This window comes from Poeciliopsis prolifica, unplaced genomic scaffold (genome assembly GCF_027474105.1).
Source record: "Poeciliopsis prolifica strain line A6 unplaced genomic scaffold, Auburn_PproV2 SCAFFOLD001, whole genome shotgun sequence".
NCBI classification, from domain to species: domain Eukaryota; kingdom Metazoa; phylum Chordata; class Actinopteri; order Cyprinodontiformes; family Poeciliidae; genus Poeciliopsis; species Poeciliopsis prolifica.
This window is the reverse complement of record NW_026562376.1, coordinates 1301204-1319820: the sequence shown is the minus strand read 5'-3', so window position 1 is coordinate 1319820 and position 18617 is coordinate 1301204. Positions and strand designations below refer to the sequence as shown.

The following is an 18617-nucleotide window of genomic DNA, read 5'->3' as shown; positions in this document are numbered from 1 at the left end:
CCAAAATAAATAACATAACTGAAACCAGCAATAATTAAAACTCCTCTGTAGGCAAAGTTGTGTTATTATTAATTATTAATCATTGTGCTTAGAGAGGGAGAACAGGCAAAAGAGGCAGACAGGACTTCAGTAAAAAAAAAAAAAGAATCAATCTAGCTACTATCATTAAAGAGGAGCCTCTCTTTAATGATAATTGTCTGAATGAAATCATGGAGCTCATCTTAATTTTTCAAGCGATTCTTTGATTTATTGTGACATTGATAACAGCCAAACAGAACATTAGTCCAGATTTAACCTCTACAGAGAGGAAAAAAACTGAAAGAAAACATAAAGTTAACAAGTCAAATAACAGCAAATAATGTTAATGGAGAGTAGTAGGAGAAGAAAGTGAATTGTTGAAGGAAACCTGAACTAAAAGGCAGAATAAGTCGTTTTAATGAGAGGAGAGCCACGGCAGTTGGCTACTGACCGCCTCTGACCGGGCCGACGCATGCAGGACAGATCAGGACAGGGAGAGGGAAGGGGGCAGGCGGTGGAGGGCTCAGGGTGTCGTCAGGGGCCCAGTCAGGTTCTGGGCTGCAGAGCCGGGGGAGGGAAGCAGCAGGGATCCTGGGGAGAGAAACGCCTGCAGGGTGAATAGCAGGTCTGAAGCCGCTTTGTCTCCACCAGAAAATGACGCTGCAGCTATGATTTATAATCAATAGCTTATCACTTCTCCAGCCGCCTTATCTGAGAGCCCCATTGATCATTAATGCCAAACAGCCAAAGTTCTCTTTTTGTTCCAAGTTTGAATAATCATCACAACACTTTGTGTTTTCAGCATCGTGTGAAGTTTTTGGGTTAAAGTGATTGATTATAGGTTTTATAATGTTTGCCAGTGTTATACAATGTTCTGAGCCCACACTGCAGGAGGCGCTGTTGCATTTTTAACACAATGCTAACAAAAACATAAGCCTTACATGGGGAAAACAAACCAAATGGAAAATAAAGAAGCTTGACGAAGAATAAAAGTAATATCTAACCACTAATAATACAGTATAATGTATTATTATACATTATACAGCCTCAGACTATAATAGTGCTTATTATAATGTGACCAAACTGCAATTTAAAATACTAAATATTTAAACCAAAGTATTTTTGCAAACTCTCTCCTTCCTCCAATTAATAAAAAGCAATGTCTTAATATCAGTTGTCACATATTTATTTGAAGTATTTAGTATTTTACTGTAAGTTACAGAGTGGCAACACTATATGATAAGCGCTATCATATTTTGTGACTGTAGATATGACAAGCTCTGGCATAAAACTGCAACAGCGCCTCCTACCGTCACAATATACGGTGGTCACAGAATAAGGTGCAGCACCGGCGTGAGGATGGAGCAGACCCAGCTCAGGTCTGCTTTCCACCTGACTGCTGGAGCAGGGTGGTGTTAATCCCGGGGCCTTCGATCTGCTAGCACAGCGCCTTACCCAGTCGTGGCCCCGGCGGAGGCCCCAGGGTTTTCGGAGCGTGTTCAAAGTGCAGCCAGCCCCTGATGGATGTCCACTGTGACCCAGAGGCTGGCCGGCGGGAGCCTGCAGGAAGAAAAGAGCGCCATGCAGGATCTCTGCCTCCTCTGCACATGCGCTTGCTGGCAGAGATATACACGGCAGATATTCAGATCAAAGTTTACGGGCAGCTGGGAAACACGTGAGGGAATGCAGAGTGAGCAGTTGGAGCTGTTCTGTCTCTTTGTTATGGTTTGTTTTCCATTTCTGGGCGAACAGATTCAGATGTTCTTTAAAGCAGATGTATTTCTGGTTGTGTGAAACTTCACTGACTCCTTCTGAAACTAAAGGTACCTTTAGTGTTTAGGTAGGATGGAAATGAGGAATTATGAGTTTTTGAGTCTCAGTTTTAGATATAGTGGAGAAAATCGGTCAACTTCCCAGAAATGGAGGAAACTACTAGAATTTGTCTGAGTTCATTCATGTTGTGGGGTCAGGGTAGAGTGAAAGGAGAAAATGAGAACAACACCTCAAAACAGACCTGTGGCTGGAAGACAAAAGGCCACATCAATAGTTTGGATTTCAACAATAAAAACTAATCAATATTTATTTATCAGTACGCTGATTTTTTTGTTTTTTCGAGGTTGTGTTTTTGACCTGGTTTGCCTTCCGTATGTGCGGGCCTGGATCTTCACTGAAGCAGGTCTTTACCTGATGACTGACTTCTCTCTCGCCTCATTATATTTTCTGTACTTTCTTTTAATGTTGTTGTATGTTTTAGCATTTTACTTAGAAATATTTCTGTTCTGTTGTGTTTTGAATTTGTTGTAAAGCGCCTGCCATGCAAGGTGCTGTTGGAAAATGCTACATAAATAAAGATTTGATTGATTTCCAATATGATTTTGCAGAAACAGATAAATCAGTGATTGTATTCAATCGTTGTTTATAACAGCTCTAATCCATCATTAGTTTTTCAAGAAGTGAGTTTGAATCAAACAGGATGTAGTTCCCTCAGTTCCTGTCATCTGGGCAGGTTTTGCACTTGGCACCTGAGACCTGTAACTTTCTCTGTGATCTTAAATTTTCATCAGATCAGATAGGAGTGGTTGGTTTGGTTACATTTTCTAAAAGCAAAACTTTTATTCAAATTCAATCTCCTGTGTTTGACAGAAGTTTGCATCAGGATCAGTTTTTAGTTTTTATGCTTTTTTGTTTTAATCTCCAGCAGAAATATTTATCCTGTTTTTCAACCCCTCTTCCTCCTTCTCCTCCTCATGTTTTTCATTGTGCTGACTTGTTGGCTCCTGGCTTCCGTCAGCCTCCTTGGCCCGGAGGTGTGCATGCTGACCTTTGGTGACCTCTGAGTTAAGCTTGGTCCTTGAAGGGAGAGGCAGACAAAGACGCATGTGACGGCATAATAATTAAACATGCTTCCATGTCATAGAAAAGCTTTTATTTCAATGTATTTCAAAGCACCGGTTGTTTTAGGGCTACATTATATTAGAAAACCAGTATTTTTCTGTTCTGTATCTCATTAAGGTCCTCCCAACCTCCCATCTTCTCAGACCAAACATAACCATAAAGCAGCCACCTTCCTATCCATAGCAGCATCTTATCAGAACATCTTTGAGTTTATTGGGTAATATTGTTTTTATAACTTCAGATCCAATCTTTTGTAGAGCTTCTGGACTCCATACCAGAGTGAAAACTGCTATGAGCATGGAACAGAAGAGAACTTTCCTTCAACTCCATAATCCCAAAGCTATTGGGGAAATGGGAAGTTTTAAAAAGTCTGCCTCCAGTCAAATCTGGTTTAAAGCTACCATAGCAAACTGAAGGTTTTGGAGTGGCCTATTCAAAGTTTGTTGTTAAATCCAGCTAAGATGTTGCATGAACTTAAATATGCCAGAAATATCTTCAATATCAATCCGTTCTCCAAACCAGACAGAGTCAAAGTTCATCCATATTGATGCTTAAACAGCAAAAGAGGATCCAGTTTTTGGGGTGAATAATTTTCACTGCCCTCCAGCTGCTTGGACTTGAACCTGAAGTCTTGTCTTTCTGTTCTGTAGTTGAGAAAACTAACCGACGACTCGGATGAACTCCCCTTTGTCCAGTTGGGTTTGGTTTGGTTGAGGAGAGCAGTGCATTCTGGGAGGCCATGTGTATGGGCTGGTCAGCAGAGGGGCACATGGATGCTGCCGGCCATCTTTCCTTGGCGCTTTCGGGTCTTTTGTAGTTTGCCTGGCCAGTTACTACTGCCTCATAAAACCTGAAAGGCTGAAACACAATGCAGAGCAGGAGAGGGGTCACTGCTAAGGTCGCGCTGCTTCTGAAGCCCGACAGCAGCTAGCGAACCAGGAAGTTTCACTGAACAGCTGACAGACTGCAGCTATGCCTCCCTCTGCCCAGACTTTAAATAAGACCCTTATTCTGCTGTGGTGTTTATGTGATTTCCCTACCAGATCCAGTTTTCATATTCCTGTTTGCATGTTGCAGAGCGTCGTTTGAATGTTGACTCACGCCACTGCAATGCCTCATCCACCTGCAGAGTCCTACCGGGAAGAGCTTCTCTTTCTCTTCCAGATGATTGTTTTCATTCTCACACGAAGCTGCAGAATACAGTAAATTCTAGTCAGCAGGCAGGAGGGAGCGTGCAGATGATTCAAGATGGACGCTACATGACGGCTTAGTGGCAACTGGTTAAAAGCTTGATGAGTCAGTTACACGAGGTTCATAAGAATGCTGAAATAATTCATCGGATTTATTGTGATTAATTGATATAATTGGCTATTAATTTAGTAATTAAATAAATTGGAGGACACAGTCTAAAACATGTAATTTATTCAAAGAAAAATACCCTCAGAACAATAACTAAACCAAAAAAGTGCAACACATGTATATTGTGTGTGTGTATGTACATATATATGTTTATAAAGATTGTGGTATTCTTTTTTGTCTGATTAAGCGATTCACCATCAGAATAATCAATAGAATATTCAATTTCTAAAATAATTGTTCGCTGTCACCCTAAACACGAGATTCATGGATGTTTATTCTTTGTTTACATGATGAAGTGCCGATTGCTTTGACTCTATAACGTTCTAAACACATTAAAACTACGTTCATTATTGAAAGTAGTTCAATATAGAATGTAGTTCTGATGTAGAAACATGATAAAAAACGAGATGGAGGATGAAGAAGTGTTTAGAGAGCTAAATCCTTCCTGAGTGTTTGCTTCATCATTGATCTGATCATCTGGGTCACCAGGCCCTGATCAGGTCAAACTACAGACAGGAGAGAATAAAATCACACCCTGCTGTGATTGCTCCAGTTTACATGACGGCCTTGCCTTTGCTCCCATGATGTTTGGATCAGCTGGAAACATTCACCTCAGAGTTGTAGAGGCTTCCCTGCAGCCTCATAGGCTTCCCTGCAGCCTCATTCTCATGCTAAATCATGAGAATGATTTAGCATCATTCTCATGATGCTAAATCGATCAAAACATTGATCGATTTAGCAGGAGATCCTTCCAAATTTATTTAAAATGAGCTTTTTTTGTTGTTTTTCTCCTGCTTCTGATCTGACCATTGTTTAGCTGCTGTTGAGTTTAGCGCTACTCACTGACTGGAGTGTTATTGCTGCAGCTAAACTCTGCTGCAGCTGAACCCTGCTGCAGCTGAACCCTGCTGCATTTACAGTTCTTTACCTTTAATTAAACGTGTCCCTGTTTTCTCTTTCCAGGAGCTGGAGAAGGCTCTGTCAGAGCAGGACCTGGACTTCCTCGGCGACCTCGTTGCCTGCTTGTTGCAAGGATGCTACCAGCGCACTGATATAACGTGAGTGGAGAAGTTAAGGATCAGCTGTTTTGTCGTGCTTTTTGAAAAACACGCTGACATGGGCCATGCCCGCTGTTTTTGTCAGAAAAATGAGCAGAATTGGGTAACAGCTGCATTCTGGCCATCTTCATCACCCGATTTAATTTAGAGAGTAAAAAAACACTCATTTTTAACTCATTTATACAATTATTCCAGATATGAATCTCTCTAATTACAGTTGTTTTTAATATTTGTTCTGACTTTTAGTTTTCTAAACAAAATCTTCTCTTTTAATTCATAGTTTGTTTGTTTTTTTGAATTACTTCTGAATAAAATTTTGAAAGGAGATTTCTATAGGATTAGTATGTTGTCAGTGCCATTCTGAGCTCTACTAAATCTTAAAATTTGAAAGTATGCAACGTAATGTTTTATTAGTTGGTTGTATCAGAGACATGTAATCAAGTGGCTGGAACGCCACAAAAATGTGAGAGTTTCACTGAAAACCCGCTCTGTGTTAATGGGGCCTTACATTTCTGGAGTGGCCTAGTCAAAGTCTCAAAGTGAACATATTTTATGATGTTGTGGCATGACCTTGGTAAAAAGCTCCAAAATGGCTGAGTAAAACAATTCTCCAAAGAAGAGTCGGCCAGAATTGCTCCACACTGATAATGAAATCTCATTATTTCATTTTTCACATTTGGATATTTTTTCTGTCTTGTTCCTGGTGCTATTTTTGGCTGATATTAATCTGTTAGAGGGCTTAACCCCTTCATGGTGTTTGTGTGTAAGCAATCCGGATTGCATAAAACAACATATAAACATTTAGATAAATTTGAACCATCAAATTTATCTATAAATGTCATGTTATATTAGTCAGAGGTCTCAGGAAGCTCCACAGGAAGTCTGAGTCACCAGGGCAACAACAGTGAGGTGTTTTGATTTCTGCATGAATGCAATAAAACCGCTGAAACCATTCTCTCTCCTGTGTTCTCATGATGGGAGAAAGTGACTATCAGCAGAGGCTGGTATTCAAATCCAGATATTTTTAGCTGCTCAGGGGGATTCCCCGTCTGTTATCCTCCTACTTCTCTCCATCGTTAGAAAGTAGCGTAACGCGGCAAGAGCCGAAGCACGATCCAGTTTTTCCACCCAGGCAGCTGGTTATAGGAAGACAGGCGGCTTTATTGGAGCAGACAGGCGCTGGCATCCTGGGGGCGGCCTTTCACAGAGCTGCCCTTTTCATCCGCACGCGCTAAACGCTCAGCTGCAGCTGGAGGGGCGGGGGGAGCAGGGGCAGAAAGGAGGGACGGAGGCAGCCTGCAGCGGTGTGAAAAACGCACGCTGCTCTGTCAAGATAAGCCACTTTTTTCTGTTTGCAGTTCCACAGATGCTCAGATAAAACTCAGCCCAAGAACAGCAGAGGAGAAGTCCTGTTTATCTCTCATACCTGACCCAGCAGCAGAAACCCAGCTCCCATGAAAAGTTTAACAGGGTGTCTGTCTGTGCATCCTCAAAAACACTTCCATTCACGTAACTGAAATTAACGTCTTAAAATGTTTTGAATTCATTAGAAGAAAAATGCAAGTTAGTCTTAAATATGTTGATAACTGGTCTTAAATTTATTTATTTAAAGTTTATTTAATCAGGTGAGTTATTAAGAACAAATACTAGCAATAACAACCTGGCCGGGAGGGAAGATCACATAGAAAGACCAATCAGCATTCATAATAATGAACACCAAACATTTGCTACACCGTTGAAATCACAATGAGGACAAAACTGGACTGCGGACGCTAATATCAGTGTTAGCTGCAACATGTTTAGCATGCTATTTCAGCCTAGCATAGTTTGCTGATAGGCTAACTCCTTTTAGCACAACAACAGTCGGTCAGATCGTTTAGAGGCAGAACTTAAACCTCAGTGAGTTGAGAAAAGCAGCTTCGTTACTGTTGTTAGCGGATGTAGCTGGTGTGTCAGATTTACAGGCAAAGTAACAAACGACTGGAAGGAAGGAAGGAAAAGTATTAAAGCTGAGCACTTTTGCATCAGTTGAAACTTTTACAGGTATTTTTAAAAAATGCCGTCTGAAAGCTGCACATGCTTCAGTTAAAAATGTAATGTCAGTTTTCTAAAGAAGCTCCATGAATGATCAGGGAAACTGGGGGAAGATGAATTGATAGAAAAACACTTTGTTCCAACCTGATGGTTGAAACACAGATTAAAGGCTGTAAATATCTTAGATGTTGAGATCATATGTCTGTTTATTCAATTAATTAGCAGCAATTGAAAGTGTTGCTTATTTTTTGATTATGTAGTTTTCAACCAGAATGTTATTAATTAATAATATATCCTGCAAGTAACTCAGTTAATTTTTGTCATCAAGTCAACCAGTAGTTTTATGCCGTCCTTGTTTTCAGTTTTTTCTATTTTAAATCTAAAAATGAATAAAGATGAGGAACTCAAACACGCATCACATGTTAATCGTCATAAACGTGAAGAATAATATCTCTCTTAGATATTTCTGTGGAGTTGTTAGGCAGACTGTAACAGAGCCGCCATTGTGTTCAGACCCCAGACGTTCAGCAGATACCTGGATGACATCATCAGCTACAGGTGGGAGCTGGAGGAGGGGAAGCCCAACCCGCTCCGGGATGGGCCGTTTGACAGCCTCCACCCTCGCACTCAGGTGGAGCTGCTGCACCGGCTCTGCGACTACCGCCTGGATGCTGCAGACGTCTTTGACCTGCTGAAGGTCAGTTAAACGTGGAGTCATGTTGTGGTTTAAAAAGAAGCTGCTTTCCTCATTAACTTAAATTTATTTAGCTTTTTTTAAATCTACACCTGAAGTTTGCAGTTGGTCAGTTTGAAATCATGCAAATTTCAATGGATCTTTTTTTATGTTTGAACTCTGTATCAATGTTCAGATTTCAGACTCATTTTGTTTTGGTAAATCGACAACATTGCAAATTAGAAAACAAAACAAACCAATAATTTGGTTATTAACAGGCTGGAGCCAAGGCTTGTCCTTCCCTGCTCTATTCATAGACTCAGGAGCCTATGGTGATGAAATATATCTAAGATAAAAAAATATTAAGAAATAAGAAAACGTAATTTAAGAAATGTAATTTTTTTAGTGAAAATAATAAATTAACAAAAAAGATAAAATAAATAAAAGATAAGAATATCAAAAGGTTTATTATAATTATTTTTCTCAGACAGACAATATGTAGAATGAAGAGTGCAAAATGCAACCAATAACTCATAAAATAATTATTTAATGCCATTATTTTTTTGAAACTTGAAAGAAATACTAAAATTGTTTATTTAAAATTACATTAATTACATGTCTCAATTGAATGTATAAATTTCCTTTTTGCAAACCCAGATGTAATTATTTCACGATTTAATAAATGATTTCCTTATTTTCAGTTTCAACTAATTAATCACACATTTAATGAATCATTTCAGAGGTTATTTATTTATTGTAATTTAAATGGGTTCGTTCAAAGGACTGAATGGCATTAATCACTAACTACTCAAAACATATGATTTGAATTTCATCTCCTCCTGCAGGGGCTGGATGCAGACAGCCTGAGGGTAGAACCCCTGGGGCAAGATGGAGACGGTGCCCTCTACTGGTACTTCTATGGCACTCGTATGTACAAAGAGGAGCCAATGGACATGAAAGCTGAGAGTCTCAGGTGAGATCAGACAGCATTCAGGTTTCTGTTGGTTTAATGGGAGATGTTGAAGCGTGTCATTGGAACAGGACATTAACACGTGTTTACAGACTCGTTAAGCATTCAGGAGCTAATTAAACTCCTTAAAATGTTCTTCCAGTGAATTTGATCTAACATTACCAGAGAGGAAGAGGAGGGGAAGACCACCAAAGAAACAAAAGCTAGAAGACAATAATCTAAGGTAAATATGAACAATATTATGTTCTGCACTCATGTTGCGCTGCTTTTTAAAAAAAACTGTCGCAGCAGCTCTAAATGCCGCATGGACATGATGGATAGCGCTAAGACCCACCTTCTGGTTCCGATTGGTTGTTTCTCGTTAGCACTGGAAGAAAACAAATACTGTGGTGACATGTGCAGCTGCAGTCACCAGGCCTTGGCAGCATTTGCCGACTTAGCCTTTTGAGCCAGGTGTGTTGTAGATCCCTGTTCCAGCAGATTATTGGTTTATTTATCTCCTTCCATTTGTTTTGCTCAGTGAAGATGAAAGTGAGGGGGCAGATGTGAAGTCAGACAACGGGCTGGATGACTTTCCTCCAAGCACAGGTGAGATTTGGACACCTGTCCGTTTGCCATCATCATCATCTCTACCTTTGAATCAAACCCCCTGCTGTGCCTCCGGCAGGCCGTCAGCGCGGCGCTTGGTCTCTGGTGTGTGAAACGGAGGAGCAGTGGATCAGCCTGGCGGAGAGCATCAAGGACAGAACGTCCCCACAGGACCGCCATCTTTACCGTGTCATCAGCCAGAACTTCCTGCCTGAGATCAGCAGCATGATCGAGCACAAGGTCAGAGCTGGAAACACGTCGGCACCACTCACGGTTCCCTTACTGCAGGTTCCTTTGACAGAAACTCATTTGATCGTTATTTAGCTTCAGAGGCTGATAACAGAGCATCTCTGCAGAACCTTCTTTGAACAATTTACCCCAAGTCAACGAGAAGCAGATCTGTTCAGATGTCGATCGCTTTCAAACTCAAATTAGTTTGAATTCACTTCAGAAAAAATGCATTTCTACATTTGTAGTTTTAAATTACATTTGTAATATAAAGTAGAGTACCACATACGTAACTGAAATTTTAATGGAGCAGTATTATGTAAAATCTGCTTTTTTGAGCTTTACAGCATCAAAAACAAACCTGGACTGTTGCTTTGACTCTTTTATGTTTGAGACATCCTTTAATCTGTATGGCAATCATTCAGCTCTGCAAAATGCCTGGGAGGACATACTCGCCTCCTAGACACAGTTCCTTCTGACTAGCCAGCTGCAATTAGCAAACACCTGGAACTGCTGAGCCTTTTATAGGAGCTGCTGATCAGAGCAGCGTTGGTATAAACGTTAAATGGTTAGGAGAGGAGCCAGAAAGAGCAGCAGTTTTTAAAGAGACAGAGGCCCAATATCAAGTGTTAAGTCAGGAAGTCAAATTTAATATATGCAGCATTTTTATTTATTTTTACAACTCCTGAAGGAAATATTGTCACTTGATTGTGCTGTGAAATGGTGCCTGTAAAACACATGATACTGGCCCTTTAAGGTTGCTGAAGTCTCTCCCCCACATGTCAGCAGCTGTTTGACTGGTCTGGGTGGAGCTGAAGGTCCTGGGGATTCATCAGTGTTTCTGACTGAAATGAGTCTTTCTTTTTCTTTCCATCGTTGTCATTTATCTCCTACTTTCCCACACACCTCCTTCTTCTTCTCTTTACTTTCCAGCTATGAATGCACACACACACACACACACACACACACACACACACACACACACACACACTCCTGTCTCACTATGCTTTGCTTGTGTGGAGTTGCATTGACTTTCATTAATTTGTACAATCTAAGCCTCATCTCAATGATTTTTTTGTTAATCAATTTAAGCCTTTTTATACAATATTAGAAATACGTCAAAAACGGACATAAATATTTCAGGTCCTTTTTTCAGATAAGAAAACAAACATTTTATTGCTTAAAATGCTAGAATATCAATCCATTAGTTTACGCTCGGTCAGCTGCAGCTAAAACAATTATTCTAACATCAACAGGTGAAAAGCTGGACCCTTTCTGCTCAACTCTGTACAGATCTGAGGATTATGTTTTCAATTAACAATTGGAAAGCAAAATATGCTTAATATGAGATTTTTGCAGAATTTGAACCAAGTGAAGCTTAAACTTCCACTTAAGGCGTTCTGGGTGGAACATAAACATTTCTATTTGCTCAGTTTTGACTTAGTGGCTGTTCTGACTTGTTTTTAGAGTCTCTACTCCAGTTAATTAATTGGTTACTGATTCGGTTGGTTAGTTGGCTAAACAAGTACCCACACACACACATACACACACATCCACCCTTGGGTTCAGTTGACAACCTAAGCAAGCCTACATACAGTTGACAACCTGTTAAACTCCCTTTAAACAGGAAAACCTCGGTAACTTCAACTTTAGTTTGACTTGATGCTGGCCTTTCTGGCGTCTTCCTACACAAATCCACTTGATTCTCATCTCCCCTCAGTGTTCCAACTGGCATTTCTCCTATTGAGATCGATTTCTCCATCCTGGCCAATAAGCAAACAGGAGGAGGAGTTGTGATACTGAGCAGTTAAAGTCAGAGCGAAATTAATCTTCCTTGCCCGAGTTTCAGAAACGGAACTAAATTTGTGCTTTTTTTTCTTTAGGAACGAGAGCAGAAGCAGAAGTTACTGGACCCAGCGCCGGTCCGGACCTCGCAGTGGTTCTCTGAAAACCACATTGAACCTGAGAAAGAGGTGCGACATGCACACATGGAGCGTGGCATGTTTTCCTGACGACTCAGCGTAAAACTCTCCTGTTTATGCCTGCAGGACAATCTGAAGGCCAGATCAGAGGAGGAGAAGCGGAAAGACGAAGAACTGGACCGGCAGGTTCTGCTGGCTGAGCAGCGCCGGGAAGAGGAGCGCCTCCTGCAGGAGGAGCAGCAGAGGGAGAAGCTGGAGAAGATGAAAGCTGTGGAGGGTGAGGCTGAGCGGGTGGAGCTGCTCTCTGCTCCAGATGTTTCTCACAGCTGGACTCTACGGTTTCTGAGATAAACAGGCTTTGGTGGTAATTGTTGAACGTTGATAATGTTTCATTGTCTCATTGTCTCATGCTGGTAGCAGGTGTGATTTTGTAGTAACAGACTCTTTCACATCTCCTTTGCTGTGGTTTGTTCCCTGAGAGGCGAAGTGATTCTAGAAGCTTTATGATGAACCAATGGGATGGAAAGCCTGTAATCAGAGGATCCCTCCTGCCTCTAATGTCTCCTATCAGGGCTTAACGAAAGGCTGATTGTTCTCCAGCGGAGGAATATCAGGGATGTTTCTATGGATGAGCTCTATGGCAAGCAGTTTTAGCATAAGATTGAATTTGTTTGACCTTCTGTAATTATAATACAGATATCAAATAGATATTGATAGTTTTTTTGTTGTTGTTACTCTTTTTGAGTGCAGGAAACCCAAAATACTGGCGGTAACTGTTTGGACAGCTCAGTGACAACGCCAGAGGGCTTGAGCCCAAATTCTTAATTCAGATACCTAAAAATGACATTTTTGGTGACCTCGTTTTGAAAGAAATATTGACTTAAAATGTGATTTAAGATGGCTTGAATTCTTCATCTTACTAGTGAAAATGTAATTGCATATATCTTGAATTATCATTCCAGTTAGTCAAAATATAGTCTCTGATCAAAACTCATGTTTCGATATCTGAAATTATTTTATGTTAAAACGGCCTGCCATATCTCGTAAAGCCGTCAAAGTTCCAGATATCTCTAATTCATTTGCCAATATCTTAAAAAGAATCATTACAAGTCAAAATTACAGTTCTAGATATTGCTAAGCTAGCTTTACTGTGTCATTATTTACTTTCAATATATCCACAATTTCATTTGCACCATTCTAATTAAAAAATACATTGAACATATTTTTCATTAGAATGATGACTATGGGGCGTGCTGTGGTGGCGCAGGGCGTTAGCACGCCCCACGTTTGGAGGCCTCAGTCTTCGACGCGGACGGTTCAACTCCCAGACCCGGCGACCTTTGCACCATGTCTTCCCCTCTCCTCGCCCTCTTTCCTGTCATCCTACTGTCGAAACTACGAGCTACTAGCGCCGCAAAAACTCTTCGGAGAAAAAAATGATAAAAAAAATAAATAATTATGACTAGTTTACTTATCTGATCGATCGTGATTAGATGTATCTTAACTTATGTGTTTAGTCATGAAATGTGGAATGTAAATGAATCTGATATTATGGTAAATCGACTTGCCATAGCGCAGCAGGACCTGTGGACTGTAGATATTCTCCGTCAGACATGTTTAATCCACACAGCAGGGGGTTTGGCAGGCCGCTCCGCCTTTCATGTTGGAAGCTGAAGCGGAGGCGCTGATGCGTCCTCGCTCTGCTCTTCTCTGGCAGCTGAGGTCTGGTTTTTATCGGCCGTGCTGACGGCCTCAAAGACGGTTTTAAACGCGAACTTCAAAGCCTGGGGAAACTGCGTTTTCCTGAAGCCGCTGTGCGGTGAGTTTTTAAAGTCGTCTGTGGATAAAAGTGTGTGTGTTGGTTTCCCTCAGAGCGAGCGAAGAGGCGGAAGATGCGTGAGGAGAAGGCCTGGCTGCTCTCCCAGGGAAAAGATCTTCCACCCGAACTCCTGAACCTGGAGCCGTCTTCCCCCGTCAGGCGGACACGGAAGAGCAAAGAATTGTGAGAATGCAAATCAAACTCTTCCTCAAGTTGCTGCTGCAAACTTCAATGTGTTTAATCAAGATTTTGACTGATAAAAACATGACAAAGTGAAGTATTATGGGAAAGTGGAAGAAAAACGAAGGGTTTTCAAAATTAAATTTTTTTCTGAATAACTGAACCAGGAGAACTTGAAAGTAAAAAGTCAACAGCAGCAAAGGGAGTCGATTAGTTGATGGCAGGATTATGTCAACCTCCAGGAATCATTGCCAACTGCCAGACCAGGGGCAGCTACTATGGAGAGAAAAAAATAAATATAAAGATTTGAGTGGAAATGACAGCAAGTAATGCAAGTTGGTGAGCAGTAGGAGAAGAGCGCGAGTAACGGTGTTCAGTTTGCAGCATAAGTGCAGGGATAACTCAGAAAAATGTAAGGTCTTAGTTTGAGGCAGAGGTTGTTCTGGTCAAGGCATTTTCATGTGTTAGAACGGCCTAGTCAAAGTCCAACTCAAACTGGAAGCTGATTCTCTGAGCCAGTGTTCCCAGTCTGACTCAGCTTGAAGCAAAACTGAAAGAAAACTGGTCTAACTTTTTCTAGAAAACTGGTTAAAAAGTTAATGTCTCACTGCTAAACGTAATTCTGTAACATATTCACACAGAGGCTGAATTCTGCTGCACTTTTCAGATTATTTGATGAAATGTTAGAGTTATTTTCCTTCTCTGCGTTGTTAACAAGGCGCCTTGCTCATGTATCTGACTCAGTGTCGCTCATGTCCAATCTTTGCCTCTACAGCTACGACATTGACGATGACTGCACCGCTCTTTACAAAGGTATGTTGATAAAATGCAGCTCATCTGCTGCCCATCAGCACTGCAGAATTAACCCGATCTCTTTTGTGTTCAGTGCTGGAGGCCCTGAAAGCTCACAAAGACGCCTGGCCTTTCTTAGAGCCTGTTGATGACTCCTATGCCCCAAATTACCATGACATCATCCAGGTAAATTCACTTATATAGTGTTAATTATTTATCTTTAATGATGTTTTTTATAGGCTAATAGAATAATTTGACCTTTCATCCTGCCAGACTCCCATGGACCTGTCCACCATTGAAAAGAAGCTCGGTGACGGGGAATACGTCGCCAAGGAGGAGTTTATGGCAGACGTGAAGCTCATGTTTGAAAACTGTGTGGAATACAATGGAGAAGACAGCGGTAAGCCATCAGCCTCACAAACATGCATGGAATTAATTATTAATGGTGGGACTCCATTATAATTATTATACCAGAAACACAATACAAAGCTTCTGGCTTGGGACTTTTGTATGTAAAAAAAAAAAAAATAACATAAAGTGCAATTAACTGCATTATCATTCTGACTGTAGTTCAAACATAATTCAGAGACAAAACTGGAGCCCTACAGATCTTTATTAAAGGGGCATTCTTATGTAAAATCGACTTTTCTGAGCTTCACATAATCTTATGATGTTATTATCTGATCATAAGCAAATCTGGAGTGTTGCCTTGATTCTTTAAATCCTTTAATCTCCATGGCCTGGTTGGACTTAACTCTGTCTTCACGATGCGGCTCTTCCCCCACTCAGCTCCTTCAGACTAGCCAGCAATAATTCGCAGAGAACTGCTGAGCAACTGACCAACGCTGGTTAAAACATTAAAGGGTTAACATAGGAGCCATGGTGAGATGACTCCCTGGAGGCAGAGTTTTAAAGAGCAGGAGTTTTAAAGAGATACAGTCCCAATTTAAGGTGTTAAATTACCAAGTCAAATTTCTTTCAAGTCATGTTTGACATATAGCATTTTTAAAATAACTGAAGCTAACATAGTTACTTGATTGTGCTTTAAAATTATACAATGTGCATGGAAAACACATGATACTACCTCTTTAAAAATCAGATGGCAGTTGGTCCTGGTTCTGACTCGGTCTGGCCCAGGATCTCGGTAACTAAAGCTTCCTGGCAAGGAGTCAGCATGAGGGACTGATCAACCAATCAGAAGCAGATTTAAGTGTAACTACAGCAACTTGTTGGTAGAGAGAAAATTACTTCTTTTAAACCTCCAGTCGTTCATGGCTGGTGCTGAGCCTGGTTCTGGTTCTGCTGGAGGTTTTTTCTGTTAAAGGGGAGTTTGTCCTCTCCACTGTTTCCACATGCATTGTTACTATGAGGGACTGCTGTAGGAAAAGAAAAGCAGCTTTGTTATCGGTGCATCAGATTTATGGGTGTACCAGAAACATGCAGAAGGTTCCTTTCATATGTTCAAAATGAGAAGGGGTGATTGGTTGCATTAACATTTTAATTAAACTTTGTAATTAATTTATCAAAATGAATGCATTAGTAAGTAAATCATGTTTGTTGCGAGAAGGAAGTGTTGTTGTTTCTCAGGGGAGAACTGTTGCAGGTGCTGTAGAAAATGGAGGAAGTGTTGGAGGAATGGGGGGTAGTGAGAGGGTCCATGTTGGAGGAGGTCTGTGTTGGAGGAGGTCTGTGTTGGAGGAGGTCTGTGTTGGAGGAGGTCTGTGTTGGAGGAGGTCTGTGTTGGAGGGGGTCTGTGTTGGAGGGGGTCCAGGTCGCCTTGACAGTGATTAATGGGGAGTGATTGAGTTGTGCTGAAGGGGACCCGGGCTCCGCAGAGCCACAGGAACATTCCAGGCCCTAAGCGCTCTGTCTGGAGCCGTCCATCCAGCTGGGGCGGCGGGGCAGGAGAAATGCTGCAGGGCCTGAGGCAGGGGGAGCCAACAGGGCCAACCCACGCCCTCTGACCTGGTCGCTGAGACAGATAGAAACTGACTCCAGCAGCTGGTCAGTGACAATACGCTCTGTGATGACAGAGGTATAAAAGTATTCACCCCCGTTTTACGAATTTAAACCTGAGGAAAAACATCATGAGTTTAGACATCCAAGAGTAATTCATCAACAACAAGAGGCTTATGGTTACATTTTACCTGATGACAGCCAGAGATCACTTCCAGAACCCGGCTGACAGCATGAGGTAGGCCTGAAGAGCTCAAACAGCAAAACATCATCTTCTGCTCTAAAGGAAACACCTGTCAGTCTGGAAAGAGCTACAGATCCATATCCAAGGTTCTGGTTCTCCAGAGAACCTCAGCAGAACCGTGAGCCACACATGGGCCAATGGAAAACCGGGTAGATTTACAGACCAAAGAAATTAGTTTTTTTATCTTAAATGCAAAAAGTTTTAGATTTTTTTGTACAATTTTGGCTTATTTACTGTAAGTATGCTGTTTTTTTCTGCAAACTGCCTTTTTTTGAGTCTTCGTACTCCAGTTGTTTATTCCAATAATCGATTGCTGCTAGATATTAGAAACTATTCAGGAATATTTTTATGAAAGGAAATGTGACGCATCACAGAAGGTTCAGAAAGTCCGGTGTTCCTTAGGAATGCTGTCTGACGGTCGGTTTCTGTCTGCAGAATACACCGTCATGGCCGAATCTCTGGAGCGCTGCTTTAACCGGGCGCTGCTGAAACACTTCCCATCGGAGGACGGCGACACGGACGAGGAGTTCCACATCAGCCGGGAGGACCGAGAACGGAAGGACAAGAAGCGAAACCGGACCAGTAAACATTTAGGACCGGAGAGCTTGATCAGGGCGACGGAGCAGGTCCAGCGTAAGAGGAACCCGCAGGGAAAAGGCAGCTCTCCTGCAGAGGCAGAGGACAGCCGGATGCCCCGACTGCAGCTCCCACCCCACTGGGCCAGCGGCCCGGGTCAAGGCCTGGCTCATGGACCGGCTCACGGCCTGCCTCCAAACCAGCAGCACATGTTCCATCCAGGACAGCAGGTAATCACGGACCATCCTGGACCCGTCCCCGCCTGCCTGAACCTGAGCCTGAAACTAAACAAACTAATGTCTCTGTGTTTTATCAAAACAAAACTGACGTCTCCATGTCTTATTGTCAGCTCCGTCCTCCAGCTGGTCCTCCCGGTCCGCAGATGTTCGCTCAAAGGATGGCCGTGGATCCTCGCTTCAGCTACCCGGTCCACATCCCGAGGCCTGGAGACCCCAACTTCAGCCGCTACCCTCACAGTTTTAATATGCAGGTACAAAATAATAAAGACTACACTTAAACTTTGAGTCCAGAGGTGACTTTTTTCAGCCTGGGACCCCCAAACTAGGCCTAGTACTGCATGAAGCTTGTTTTATTACTGTGCAAATAACACTGCTTTAGTTCATATTTTTATTTCAAACATCGGCTTGAATACAAAACTAATGGCTTAACAATGCCACTGACATGAACAAACTGTTTGATTTTGCTTAACATTTAAACTGTTGCAATAAACAGTAGATAGGTTTAATCACGTGATAAATGAAAATAAACTCAATAATTTCCCTTTGCATGATTTATTGATTTTCCTCTTTTCTCTCTTTCTGCCAAAAACTGGATAATAAAAGTCTTCAGTTTGATGCTTTGGTCTCAACTAAACCTTATTGATTGGAAGTTTTCCTTACAGAGACGCATAATTCATTTTATTTGTTCTTTTTGGTGTTTTGTTTATTTATTTTGGATATTGAAGATGTCTTCCAGTTGCAGTGTAAATGTTTATTAGAATTTAAAGTTCATTGATCTGTGAGAATGTTCTGCATTATTGCCATTATATTACTTGAAAATCATTTTAAAACAATGTTATTGTTTATCGCAATAACTTTTGGGAAAATTTGTTTTCATGACTACTTAAAATGCAGAACCTTTAACGTAAAGACTTCTGCTCACTGAAAGTGTAACGTTCTGACTGAGAAACATCATTAATGCCTCTGTAGTATAAATGGGGCAGATACCAACCTGTACAATCACCACTAACTCTTTAGCAATTCGCCATTAAGCTAGCTGGTTAGCTGGCATGCTAACACCAAAACA

General features: G+C 41.4%; 1 protein-coding gene across 1 annotated transcript in view; it reads left to right on the top strand.

The window, feature by feature from the left end:
• LOC129375051 (chromatin remodeling regulator CECR2) overlaps positions 1-18617 on the top strand; it is a 42973-nt gene that overhangs the window by 17034 nt on the left and 7322 nt on the right. Inside the window, 14 exon segments of the mRNA XM_055053905.1 lie at positions 5236-5330; positions 7878-8061; positions 8883-9010; positions 9150-9230; positions 9528-9595; positions 9675-9835; positions 11707-11796; positions 11872-12022; positions 13618-13747; positions 14520-14557; positions 14631-14722; positions 14810-14936; positions 17172-17542; positions 17662-17802. Of these exon segments, the coding sequence (XP_054909880.1) occupies positions 5236-5330; positions 7878-8061; positions 8883-9010; positions 9150-9230; positions 9528-9595; positions 9675-9835; positions 11707-11796; positions 11872-12022; positions 13618-13747; positions 14520-14557; positions 14631-14722; positions 14810-14936; positions 17172-17542; positions 17662-17802 (1857 nt within the window).